The 14,510-nt window shown below is 36.4% G+C and overlaps 1 protein-coding gene across 1 annotated transcript in view; it reads right to left on the bottom strand.

Annotated features, from left to right (window-relative positions):
- Positions 1-13,143, bottom strand: part of LOC106173687 (protein C-ets-1-like) — a 58,654-nt gene extending 45,511 nt beyond the window's left edge. The window contains exons 1-4 of the mRNA XM_087016668.1: positions 12,965-13,143; positions 12,704-12,857; positions 12,381-12,500; positions 1,325-1,466 (exon numbers count right to left, since the gene is read on the bottom strand). Of these exons, the coding sequence (XP_086872794.1) occupies positions 1,325-1,466; positions 12,381-12,482 (244 nt within the window). The 5' untranslated portion in view covers positions 12,483-12,500; positions 12,704-12,857; positions 12,965-13,143. The remainder of the gene's footprint in view (positions 1-1,324; positions 1,467-12,380; positions 12,501-12,703; positions 12,858-12,964) is intronic.
- Between the last annotated feature and the right edge of the window lie 1,367 nt (positions 13,144-14,510).

Here is a 14,510-nt window from a genome sequence, read left to right as displayed (position 1 = left end):
CATTTGCACCAAATTGCAAGAAGAAAAATAATCTTAAAACATTCTAAGTGCATAAACCATTTTAAGTACATAAACCATAATATGTATCATCTTAAGATGATATATATTATCAAATGGAAGCTGTAAAAAACTTAAGTGATTTCTGAACATCTTTTTGCATTGATTTATTTATCCACCATCATTTTTTTTTCAATATTAAATCACATAAAAAATGACCCCCCTAAAAAGTGTCCTGTTTTCTCTAAACTACCCAATTAATAAACTAAAAGATCACTGGTAATTAAATGTTTGAAACCTCAAGTATAAAAATATTCAAAATGAGAAACTGTAAAGGGCTCAGACTCAGTAGATGGAAATTAAAAGGTCAATGATGATTGATTGTCAAGGATGCTGCATCAGCACACCAATTCCTAGAGCATGTTCTAAACTTGCATATCTTAAGCCTGTAAACTGGTCTAGCATTTAGGCCCAAAATTTTGTCAACTTCAGTTCAAAACAACCCCAGGCTTTACAAAAAACTTGAGTCAGTTCCCTGGCTTAGTTGACTACGATTTCCAAGAGAGTGCACTGTTCCTGATAGGGTAAGATATGCCCATGTGACCATGTTACCTTGGTAATTAAGTTCTTAGCCAGGAAATCTGACAATTTTCTTTTTTTTGTGTGTGTGAAACCTGGGCCCAGTGAAACTGAAATACAGACAGCAGAGGCCAGAAACATTGACTGTGTTTTGCATGTTATAAAACAAGTGCAATATTTCACTTAATTGGACTGGATAAGTGCTGATTTGTCTTGGGTAAAAACAGACAAAAACTTTAGACCAATCTCTAAGTCCTTTCTTGAAACAAGCTCTTGTTCTTGTAGGCTCGGACAAATATGAATAAAATAAATAAAACACAATACATAAAATATATAGCCCTAACTTTAAGACACGGATGTCTGATCTCCCCTCAAGACCAGGTAAGTGTCTGTCATTCCTGAGTAAAAAAAAAAAAAAAAAAAAAAAAAAAAAAAAAAAAAACACATAATTGAGAACTACAATCAAGCATCCATGCTAAGAAGTTAGGATAAACAATGTTGGAAAAATCAATCAATGCAATTTGTGGCATAAAAGTGAAATTTAACAGATGGATACAGAAGTGCACAAGGGTAGAGAATACCTTCCCAAATATGCAAAATTTTACAGATAAATAAGCATGGTCTACAGCATAAATTTTCTAGGCAATTTTTCCCAGCTTTTGCAAGCACTCTAGCAAATAAAAGGCAATGTCTACCCTGTTGTACATAAAACAATGAAGGGGGTATATAAAACCAAGCACGGACTCACCAAGACTCTCGTCTGAGAGGTCGCTCATGGAGGGAACCTTCTGCATGGTACCGAAGGAGCCTGGAACGCAGCAGTCATCGTTCTCTGGGGGCAGCATGCTGTTCAGGCGCTCTATCTCCTTGCCAAGTTCTCCATCATAGGTCTGAAATAAAAGGAGAAACTTGGTTGAAATATTCCAAGATTTGGACAGAAAAATTCCAAAAAAAAGATAAACCATATCAAGCTTAAAATGTGTAAATCAAATATGGCAGGACATAGGATGAATAAATCAAACTTAATAAATTTATAAATATCAATAATATGCAACACAACCATTGGAGAATTCCAAATGTTTCCTTCACTCCTTACAAAGTAAACTTTAAATGGTTAGTTTTGAAATAAAAAAGTGACAAATAGAAACTTGGTCAAGAGAAGCATCAGTCTTTAGTTTATTATAGGTGACAGTATCAGAGCTGTCAAGGTCTACTTAGACACTGTTTACTGTCAGACAAGTCAACAGAAATAAATGCTTTTCCAGTGGATCAAAGTAACTCACTACTAGAAATATCAATAGAAACAATGCCAACAGCAGAAGTTCAGATATCTTGTATAAGTATGCCTCTGCACAACTTGCTCTGATTATATTCATTTTCATCATTTCTACAATTCCACACAAATTGCCTACAGTCGTATCAAATATCCAGTTTAACAAAAAAAGGAGATTAATTTTTTCAACCTTTCACAAAACAAGACTCCAGCCAACAACATTAATTGGTTTAAAGAAACACAGTCAGTACAACATCCGAATGAATAAACTTTCTTTTGATTTTTACCCTACAATAAAGTTCTGTCGGTCAAGTTTAATTTGCTCTTTGTCAACTAAAAACAAGACATTCCACCAATGATGGATCTACTAACAACAGCCTGCCTTCATGAATAGTTTATGAGTTGAGCTAATAAAAGAAATATTATAGATCACATATCAACAGTGCTAAAATGTCATGGATCCTGATTTCAATGACAAAACTAAAGGCAGTGGCTTCAAACCATAACGTCAAAGGTGATTAACCTTTTCCACCTACAAAATACCTAAGAATACACATTGGCTCTTGCTTATTTCAATATGTATATTTTTGTAAATTTCATTTGTTAGGAATAGTTCCAATAAAATGAGAAAAATGCAGGTTTACCAGGCTCATATTCTATAATTTTTTTTTTTATTGACAACAATTCGCAACATAAATTCTACCTTCTGGGACAATTTTTTAATGAAATAACACAAACAAAGAACATCAGGACAAAAACCCTTGTGTGGACAGTGAAAAATCTCTCTTGGAACTAACAAAAATCTTTATACAAGATTGCGGCCTTAGACGCAATCCCATTTATGACGTTACATAATAAGTAGGGAGTCGCCCTGGCGCCGGAACTCCTACACAGAGAGCAGACAACACCCATCACGCCAGACATGGCCCACTTTCACAACGGTGGACTAACATATCTGCGGATCAAATATGGCGTAATCCCTGCAGGGAATCTATTCAGGGTCTATTAAAGGATTATACCGCAAGCTTTTAAGTGGGACGCCATATTTGATCTTTAGACCTGTTGGTCTGCTGCTGTGAATATGGCTACGTATATACATTTTACACAGGGTCCTAGCAAAAGACTTGTTTACACTGTTCAGACTACAGTTCAGCCAGGCTTGATGAATTGTGTGTCAAGTATAGGAAAATCGAACCAACATTACTGCAGGGAAGTCTTCACAGCAAAACATAAAAACATGACCTTGATCGCTGGTGTCAAAGTAAGAGTAAACATTTTTAATGATAAAGAGAAGCTGAAATGGTAATACAATATTGGAGCAATGAAACACAGGTATACATGAAAAATTGATTATTACTGGTTTACCCACCTCTCAGCAAACTTTGGCTATGTGGAAGTTTTTTGTTTTTCATCAAGGAACAAACAGCAGCAGCACAAAAGCAGTAAAAGCTGGTGTAATTCTATACTAGTATCTGTTTTGATTCTACAATTGTACTGACAGTTTGTAAGCATGAAAAAAAACATCTCTTCAAAAAAAAAAAAATTCTGACTTTGGAGTAGAACCTAGGAAATATATTTTTTCCATTTCCTATAAACTTTAGACACATTTGACAGAGAAAAAGAGTAAAAAACCTTGCCTCACATCATGTCACTGCCCCATTTAACATCAAATGATACAACAGTTCTATTTGATATCATATAGTATTTGCTGTGAGCTATTAACATCAACATATTATAAACTCACTGGATTAAATTACAAACCACCACAGGGAAAAACAGAGAATGAAAATCATTGTCACAGGGACAACATGCAAGCTGAAACAGCCCATAGTTATGACTCATTTTTATTCAGGCATAGATGCCACCTTTTCTCGATGATGTGACACCGATTTACATTGATCAATGACAACACACATATGCCAAATGTCTTAGACCCCATTCCCATAGATAACATCAGTCTACATGGATCGTCCCAACTCTGGGGGGACTCGCTAAATCCACTCAGCTTGAATGAATGACACGCCTCCTCGTTTCCAACGCACTTACTTGACATAGTCAATCTCATCAACTTCCCCCTAAAAAGTGGGAAGAGAGCAAGCGTTGAACTTGTCACAGGGAGTAAAGTCCCCCTATACAACATAATAACATGGTAGAGCCTCGTTAAGCTATGACAATGACAACACTGGAAAGGCGCTAGAAGCAGACAGAGCTGCCCGCAGAAAGATGCTAACCACACAGACACAAAAAAAGATTCAGATATCACTTCAAATGGTAAGGATACGGTATTGGCTCGATCTTTTCAATGGGCAAAAATCATCAAACTTTCAGATACATCATAAAAATTATATTTTTGTATAGCATTTGTGTTGTTTTTAATGCATACAATAGAACTATTGGGGAGTTTGCTTTTCAATTTTGTTGCAACCACTTAAAGGCATAATAACTCTTTGTATGAGACCTATATTTCACAATAAAAACCTTGTGAATAACTCATAGAAATATAATATATTCTGTTTTACCATAAAAACAGCAGTTATAGCTTTTATCCTGATATTTGAACTTGTCTTTAGACCACGTGACCTCCACTGATGTCTATACTCTGTTAAAATCTCTTAAGAGATTTTAACAAAAAACCAAACTTTTTAGAAAAAAACCAGGACTAACTTTGAATGTAAAAATGGATTCATTAACCATTGGTAAGCATGGGAAAATTGTTGTTTACTCCAGGAAAATTCATTTTTTGGCCGAAACGAAGAGTTATTATTGCTTTAATAGGAATGCTCTTATTTTAAGAAATTATTACTTAAAAATACAGTATCTGTAAAATTCACAATTTTCCCCCATTGAAAAGATCGAGTCATTGCTGTATATTCGAGTGCAACACCCACTTATCTCAATACAGTCCACAGAAATTACGCCATGTTTTAAAATTCTACAATCCTTCTGACACGGGGGTGGTAAGCAGCTGGGGTTGAAGAGAAGGTTACTCCACATTTTTCAACCACAACAATCATAGATAATTCTTCATATATGCTTGACCTGGAGATTGCTCGAATTCAAAATCAAAAGAGACATGATTTTTACCCCCCCTCCCCCCGGCCCCCCAAACTCTCTCTCTCTTTCTGACAAGGACAAGCTACCTTGCAGCTAACCACACTTAATTAACTCAAAAAACATGTTTTTATAAACGCCCCCAGAAGATATGACAGAAAATCCACACAGCTGCTCCAGGCTCCATCGTTCTCACCTCAATCCAGCGCAGACACCATAACTGTGGAGAATTGCTGTTCAGTTCAAGAAGCACACACACACACCTTTCACAGCTGGGGCAATTAGTGGTGATAACAAAACCCAGAACATGCAATTGGTTACTTTATATGCTTCTACTTAGACCACAATTCTAGAAAATATGCTATTTCTTTTAATAAGTTTAAACTACTTCATTTTATAATGATAAAAAAAAGGCAATTCTTAAATTTATCTTCACCATGGGCCTCTTATGTTATGCTGTATCCAACTTTGTACATTTTTTTTTAACTTTAATAAATCACTTTCTTTAAAAAACAATATGTAGTGAAATAAAATTCATATCCTATTATATATTTGTTAATTTTAGGGCAACAGTTCCATCATCTCAAGCTCTTTGTTGTGGTGGCTGTTGTTGTTTTTGTCCAACTTCTCCCTACTTTGTTATATATCTTTTCAGCGGCCACACTTGATTTACTTTTTGATGGAAAGCACTCGAATCAGGAGTTTTAAATCTCCCCTCTCACTGACTTACTCCCAGTTCCATGTGAGATTCATGCATGAGCACATACATTTGATAACAAAAACAACAAAACTTAAATAAAACATATTTTAGGAACTGAAATCAATAATCTTCCCTAAAAATACTGAGATAGAAGGGATCAAATCCATCATTGTGCCTCAGATTAAGTCCGTGGAACACAAAAATAAAGCATATTTCAGGAATAAATATCATTAATCTTCCCTAAAAAACATTGAGACACAAGGGGATCAAGTCCATTGTTGTGCATTCAAATGACTGTGGAACACAAAAATAAAACACATTTCCTCCAATCTGGCAATTGAAGACTTTCATAGGTGATGAAATATCCTCTTTGCATAAAATGCTGCACTGAGGCACGTGCACAAAATCAGGCAGAGCTCTCGTATTCATCATTTTTTAAGACTGAAACTACACCTGAACTAAACCCAACATTTACCAGCAAAAATAATCTTCCCCCGACGTTCGTAAACATGAAAATGAATAAAAATTGCTGACGCATGTCCAAAGTTAAGAGTGGCAATGAGAGAGAGAAAATAATGAATTCATTAAGAAAATAGTGTCTCTGAAGACAGTGAATAACAAGAATATAGATATGCGACATACACACACAGTGACACACACATGCAGTCCATATTTGGTCACGTATTAGATTTGGACTGTAAAAAGAGGAATGACACAGTGAAACAGCAGTCCCCTTCTGCATTTAGAACGGTTTGAACCACATCATCTCAGTTTTTACACCAGGATGTGTAGTCCAACCTCCTGTTGTCCCCAAAATAAGAATCCAGCCCACTCAGCAACAAACATAACCAATGTTTCAGTGGAATTATATTGAGAGAGGATTGCAATCAAGACATTGGTTCTTACAGCAGAGACCAAGCAGTATCTGATACAACCGTCCTGACCCTGCTTCAGTCTTACTGCTCTCAACTAGCAGCTCAAGAGAAGAGTCAACAGATATTATCTTATCGCTCTATTTGCCATGAGCGAGCGCAGTCGCAGTCGCAGTTGCAGAGCAGAGCAGGCCTGAAAGCAATTCTCAAAACCAACGTCATTCTTCAAAGTAGTTGGCACACAAAATTAAATCCTGTTGTGATTTCATCTGAACCTTTTTGGTTTATTTGCTTTCTACCCTACCCCGGCTGGACCAGATTACTGTGGGGATTTTTCTTCAGGTGTAAACATTTGATCTTATCATACGTCATAGGATAACTTTGGGAATCTAATTCTAACATCAAATGGTGGCTTGTTGACTTGTATAATTTGCTGTCAAACACTTTCCATACACACCTAACGGTCAACATCCCACTTGAACTGTGAATAACACAGGGGCTAGTTATTGGAACAAAATACTCCGTGAAAATGGATCTTAACCTCTTTCTTGTACTTCTAAAAATATACTCCATCTCATTCACTCAAAACACTTCCTTGAAACATTTTATATTGATAAAAATGCAAATGGCATAAAAAGCTGCATCATTAGGTTATATAAGTTGAATATGTACAAGCATGCATATTTGCCAAATCAACACTGAACCATTTTCACATTTTAATGTCCCTTACATTGACATTGTGATATCATTTACATAAATTATTAAGGAGTTTTACTTGTGGTAAATATGAACTTTACTTTCTCAATTTCTCAAGAGACCACCAGCCAGACAAAAACCAAGATTTTCTAGAAGATATAGCCTGTTGTCACCTTTGAAGCTGTCATAATATGGACAACCATTCAAAATATCCTTAGCTACAAAGTTTAGGCCTTGAACACCCAGAAAAGAATAGAAATTTCAGGTGTTAGTGTTGCACCGCCATTTAATGTACCGGTATTCGCTACAAGATCCTTGAATGAAGTATGAGAAAGGGTGGCCGAATTAACATCAAAGAGATGTTACATCACCTGACAGACACTGCAAACCTGACGCCCTTTCCTGCCCCTGCCCACACAATGACACACTTTTCTTACCCCATCGACCTAAATCACACAATATCATGGGACAAACCATTAAGACAGGACAGAGTATCATATCCGGTCATTTTCAGTTGCAACATCATTTAAACAATGTCAAAATGACATGCACAGGACCTTTACTTTCTAGACAACGAAACGCTCCACATCTCAGAGTTGAAAATAATTCAAAATGGCACTTTACCTATCTGCGCTTATTTACAGAGCTTTACCTTGATGCACTTGTATGTTTGATTTTAATGAAGGATATATGTCTAGATTAATTAACTGCATTAGGTTTGTACAGGATTTCTAGGAAATTGGCCTTGTAATACATCAAAACTGGACTTATGGTAATCTAAAAAAAATCGCCTTATTGTACTGAGATGTAGGGTAATAATGCACGAAAGACTATTTCTTAGCTGTTTCTATAATTCCACATTCAAAATGTGGACAGAAACTAAAGAAATAATAATTACAAAGCTGAGATATAGAACACATTACCTTCAGAAAACTCATCAAAGAAAGACTACAGGCCATTTCCGACTATAATGATGTGTTGGAATGAATCTGATCAATGATAAAATGCAAATGATCTGTGTATATTCATATTACTAATTATCTCATCAATTAACTAATTACCTTGATCAGATAACCCCTGTAATTCATCTGACCTTATGGTCTTATGGTTCAGCGGCGTAATTTAAGCTTTGTTTTTAATCAAACATCATTAACTGAGTCTCACTTCTTATATTAATGACAGGTCACTTGTATCAATTATTCTTCATCAAACTTTCGAATTGGAAATTTATCTCAGTAGATGATGGCAGCCCCCCCCCCCCCCCCCTCCATCCCTAGTAAAACATCCCATCTCCCTTTCTGCCACTTTGTTTTGTACTTTATGTTTCTAGCATAGCGTTAAGTGGAGCAAGCACAAGGTAAAACCAGTCGGATCCAGTACACTGGCTAGACAAGCAAATTAAGATAAAAAGTAGCAGCCTGCTGGCTTTGTCTTCAGACCAGTCTTGAGAGGGAAGAAAATTAAATTTTGAGAAGTGGCATGGTAATTTTCAACGAGAACAGTTTTTCTAGGCAATGTCTCAAAGTAACACAAATGTTTACCACTTTCCAGGATGTGTCTGAGTTACTAACAGTGGTGAGAAATGACATAATACTTGAAAATTTGGAGCAACAGGATACGGCTGCCGATTGACATTACCACCTATGAGAAAAACAGGATGAAAATTAGGGAGAATTCTCTCTTTTTTTAAATTAGTATCAAATTCCCCACTACAATTATGATCCGGTCTTTAATATTCTTCACTTATCAACCCAGGCAAACACACCATTTCCCAAGTTCGTTTTTGTAAACATGCAATTTTTCTCCAGCCACCATATTTTCCAGGCAATAACATGATCCCTTTAGACATTTTAGCTTACGATTGAAAATTCACTCCAACCCAAAAATTAACTCATTACAGATATACCAGTGCTTTGACGAGACAGCCCAACCTAAGATTGTGGCTTTGTGTTTAAAAATAGCCACAACCACAAAAACCACAGGACAAAAAAATATGACCAAATAATAATTAAAACATCTAGTGGCAATGGCTGAAGTTTTCTCCAATTTAAAAAGATATCAAATATGTCAGTGAAGTTTTGGCTTTTTCTTGCTTTTGCTGCTTTAAGTTGTACAAAGTTGAATTTTTGTGTTGAGCTAAACATGCTCAGTTAATGATAAGGGTTATATAGAGTTAACACTATTCAATCAGTCTGGAAACACCACTTCCAAATCTTGCCATGCCAGTCCATTTTATGAAATGAACCAAAGGTTCTGTGCAAAAAAAGCCAAGTTTTCCTAGATTTCAAACAGACTCCATTTCTCATTACAATTATATTGGGTAAAATTTGCAAACTTCAAGATTAGTCTTAAAATTAAGACCGATTTTCACCCTAAAGCTCTTTTGTTAAACAAGTCCCTGAACTCAACATGTCTTACCAACAATTAGCCTAACTTCAATCTTCTACCTTGCAACTAATGCTAATTGCTTTCTGCTACTGATTCTCGATTAGCACAATTTCTCACTTTATAATTGTGTGAAATGATGCAGATCGACTCTGGCTGGGGCACATTCATTAAGATCCTTACTTCCCAGCTTTTCAGTCTGCTCTTGGTGTGGGATTTTCCCAGAAAGACTTGATATCTTCTGATATGAAGAAGTCTTTCTAGGAAATAATTTTTATACCTTTTGGCCTCAAACTGCCAAATATAAATTTCGGTTTCCTGAAAATACAGGAAACTTGGTCTTTGAAGATTTATCATTAACCTGACTGAGCGACAATACTAGTTAGCATAAATAAAACGTTGTTTGCAGGAGAACTGAGTAACGGTGATTTCAGATTTCTGCCTGGGGGTGTTATTACAAAATTATTAGTTATCAACTCTTACTTGCGTGCATCACTAAATAAACCTGTGAATAAAAAATTTTCACCTTGCGAAAGAAACTACGTAAAGAAACGTCATGACTAAGAAAAAATTTTCCTGAACCTAAGACTAGGCTAGCTGTAATGTTTTTTCATACACACATTCCTGGTTAAAAAACAGACTCCAGTACTGTCTACCATATAAAGTAAGATCCAAACTCACCTGTACATTGCCACTACCCATTTCATCCTTTTCATGCAGGCATGTATTACACAGAAGTCTACATAACCAGTTGCTCTAATTTGGAACCTGTACTTGCTGCTGTCCACGACTGACTTTAGCTGTGACAGAACAGCTCTCTATAACAACATATATCACCCCACACATGGGTTCTTCGTAATCCATTATCACCTGTGACCCCCCCCCCCCCCCCCCCCCCCCCATGTATTATATTGGTTCACAGCCAGATGTAACTGGCAATTGAAATTAAAATTTTCTATCTTAACCTAAGAAGACTACATTTTATACCTGGTAAACGGAAAAGTAATTTCATTATTCAAGCTTGATTTTATATTTCATTTCAAGTGGCTTTTGGATGGCTGTGGCTGTCTTAAAACACTGAGAGAGAGAGAGAGAGAGAGAGAGAGAGAGAGAGAGAGAGAGAGAGAGAGAGAGAGAGAGAGTGTTCCTGTAAATTATTCAAGGGGGGAATCCCAGACAATTAACCCGATTTCACTGAAAGCATTTCAGTGAAAAGATCCAAAGAGTTAAATTGATCCAGCTAGTACGATTGGTTTATGAGAACACAGTCAGAGAGAGAGAGAGAGAGAGAGAGAGAGAGAGAGAGAGAGAGAGAGAGAGAGAGAGAGAGAGAGAGAGAGAGAGGGTTTCACAGATGTATAGACACATACTAATTGCCTCTTCAGTGACTAAACAGTCCAGATCAGTTAAATAGTGCCACCCGCATATATGAAGGTCTTTGATAATGCGTCTGTGACATATCACTTTGTTCACAGGTCCTGGTGACATTTATATATAGATATATTCACACAGAATGACGTTGACCAGCAGAATCAAATGCAACTGTCAAGCACTGCCATCTAAGGAAGAGCATGTAACAAGCATGCTCATAGTTGTTTTTCAACCTGCCAGTCTTTCCTATAGGCCATACCTGTGAGTAAAAAGCTTGATTCTAATTTTTACCAAGAAAAATGGTGAATTCATAAATGCCCTATGGTTTAAAGGTGAATAACTGTCATACTTCCAACATATGTCCCGATAATAACCAAATCATTATGCTAACTGCCAGATAAAAGATCAAAAGTAAATATTGACAAAGATCCACCTATCCCATTTTGCCTACACTTTAATAAGTGACACTAATGCCAGTGTGAGATACAGATAGAGATGTCCAATTTCTGTCCTTATTGACCATAACCCTGGGCACATAATTGTTACCATTGCGATAATACAATATGATAATACAAACAATGCCTTCAAGAAAAAAATGCCTGTCTTATGTATCGTTTTAAAAACATAAGACCAGTCACTCATTAAATTGCACAAAATATATATATTAACTATAACCTTAACCTTAACCACACAACTTTATCCACAATTATCAATTGTAGTTTTATTAAGACAGAAAGTAAGTTAAGTAACACAAACAGACAATAAGCTTTTCACAAAGAAGATGAAATGGACTTATCAAAGACAATCTTCAAAGATTGATTATAACCCAAGGTAAGAGACTGATAGGTCACATATGTGATTTATGATTTTACATAGGAAGGTGAATACACTGCTGACATAAAATACAGTCATTTTTATCTTTTAAATATACAAAATACTAAATATATATAATTACTATGTCTGGGTCTGTTTCGCCATTGTCTAAACTTAATAAAATAGTTTCAAAATTACTAAACTGTTGAAATTCCCTTCACCCTATTTCCTTACAGATTTTTTACTAAACATTTAGGCACATATCATATTCTAGCTCAGATTATTCTAGCACAGTTACACTGTTTCTAGCACTGTTTGTTAATCAAAAACCATTCTTCTTTAGGAAGAAAGAAAGACAACGAACGCAAATGCAACTACGATAAATCCATTTTTAAAATATGAACCAAGCAGGGTGACTGTATTTCCTCGATGTCTATTTCTAAAATCCCCAAGAGAGCCAGGCACTCAAGAAACATAAAAAAGACAAGAAAGGGTCCTCGGCGCGATCGTCATCTCAAACCAAACATGAACAATTCTCGTTTCTTCTCAATGAAAACGGTGCATGACCCGAAACAATGATGAAAATGTATGAATGAACCCGAGACCGAAACTAGGTCACGTAATCTGACTAGAAAGGACTCACCTTGCTGATCCGCTTCGGTTTTGTGCTCATATTCGGCTTTCTGTCTTGGTAAAAACAATCGTTGGATTCACCTCCATAATCTCCATAAAATTCAAGGTCCATTTTGGTTGGAATTACGACCTATAAACGAGAAACAATTTTGGTTCAGGTGAAATGCGTGACCTGAATCAGAGATGCTGTATCGCAATTCTGCTAGCCACAATATCCGCCATGTTGAATATGTGAAAATATACCCCAACGTTATAAAGCGTCCAAATCATGTTTGATTCTACTAGAAACACACTAAATTGTGCATCAACATGAAGCTGGGAGATTTTTCTTACCGTTTTGGCAACTCAGCTATCTGTAGTGTAACTCTATCTCGCTCTCCGGGAGAAATAATATGACGCAATTTCGCGACAGCACCGTGCTACGCTCTCGCGGGCACTTGTTGCAGTCTTCGAACGGGATTTGTAGCGCTCTCCAGCTTTCTCTACTCTGCAAGCAAAAATTTAGGGCTTTAGTCTTTCTAGCACAACTAAACAAGCTATATTCTCAAAATTCGTGCGACAAAATCTCGAGAACTTGACGCTAAATACACTTACGTTTACACCGCAGCCTTCGTCCCAGGTTTGATTCACAAATCCAGCAGCGATAAGAGAATGTTTATTGATTTCGCAGACTTCTCCCTGATTGGATAGTTTTGTTTACGGGTCATAAGGGGGCGGAGCTAGACGGCAAAGAAGCTTATGCTGATGGCGGTGTTTCAGTGCCTTTTTAGGCAAGTTTATCATTTTGTAAAAAACATTTTTAAGTGTGGCTAATGCCTGTGACTTTCTACAAAGTCTGTACAGTGGGATTCTTCTGTGCATATCATCTATAGCTTGACCCATATTCAAAGCAAGAAAGTCAATCAATCAAATTTTGACAGGTCTCATGAATGAGATCAAGGTGCCCGTGACGTCGGTTTGTCCCATATTTGGATATGACCAACTTTTGACCAATGACTTCTCGCCGTTCTGGCCCCAGTTTGAATAACGAAAATGGAAGGATGGATTACATTAGAATCCATATTGGACAAGTAAAACGAACTTGCTATTCAATGAAGTAAAAATTACACAACGAGAAAAGAATATTATTTCACGCTTATTGACGTGTATACCCTTTTCACGCTTCAGCTAGCACAAACGCTTTTCTTCTTACAAGTGTAAAGTTAATCTAAATCTTGACGACTTATAAGGCCAGTTTTATTCCAATAAAATAGAAAAATGTTTGTGCTAAGTGTACTAAGACAAGGAACGCGGATTACTGGAATGAAATAAATTATAAAATATATTTTGATTGCACGTTTGACACTTTCCCCCCCTCTGTCTAGTGTCAACTTCACTCGTTTATTCACTCACAGGGCCTTGTGCCAACACATTATCCAGATCAATTTTAAATTCCATTTGTTGATCCAACAGCTATTTATTACCATCTTTCAACACTAACAGTAGTTTAAAAGGTACCCCTCCTCCCTAAATAAAAAACGACAGAACAACCAAAATGAGACGAAACTAAGAGTTTTTTTTAGTCACTCTGCCTTACATATTACATATCCTTCTAGTACTCATTCGCTTCACTAAAAAAAACCTTTGGTAACACAAGTGAAACTACGCTAATAGGTGTTTTCCACGAATTCGCGTGATTTGTTCAACTCACAGTATGGTTGTAATCAATTGAAAGAGGAAAAATGTTGAATAGGAAGACGAAAAGTCAAAGATTATACATCCCCTCGAAGCTGAATAATCTATATTATAATAGCAGATCACCCGAAGTCTCCGTTTCACGTTTTTTTCTCCCAAACTACAACGATCTGTTGACAACTGACAGGTGTTAGCAATACCTTTGGCCAGTGGGAAGATGGTGGTCGTAGTTTGAATTTGATTATAACTGTTAAAAGTATATTTTGTAGGCATATACCTTCGGCAATTTCCGTAAAGCTTCGACATATGTGACGGGTATCATTTACTGTCAATAACGTTGAAACAGATAGCAGGATTTGGGGAGAGGTAGATAACATCTTTGACTGCCAAACGCGGCGGAGTAGGTACGATTTACACTCAGTCCCGCTTCCTTTTCTTTTCTTTTCTTTTCTTTTCTTTTTTTTTT

Source organism: Lingula anatina, chromosome 7 (genome assembly GCF_051362555.1).
Source record: "Lingula anatina isolate TDL-2025a chromosome 7, LinAna3.0, whole genome shotgun sequence".
Lineage (NCBI taxonomy): Eukaryota > Metazoa > Brachiopoda > Lingulata > Lingulida > Lingulidae > Lingula > Lingula anatina.
This window is presented reverse-complemented; position numbering and strand designations above follow the sequence as displayed.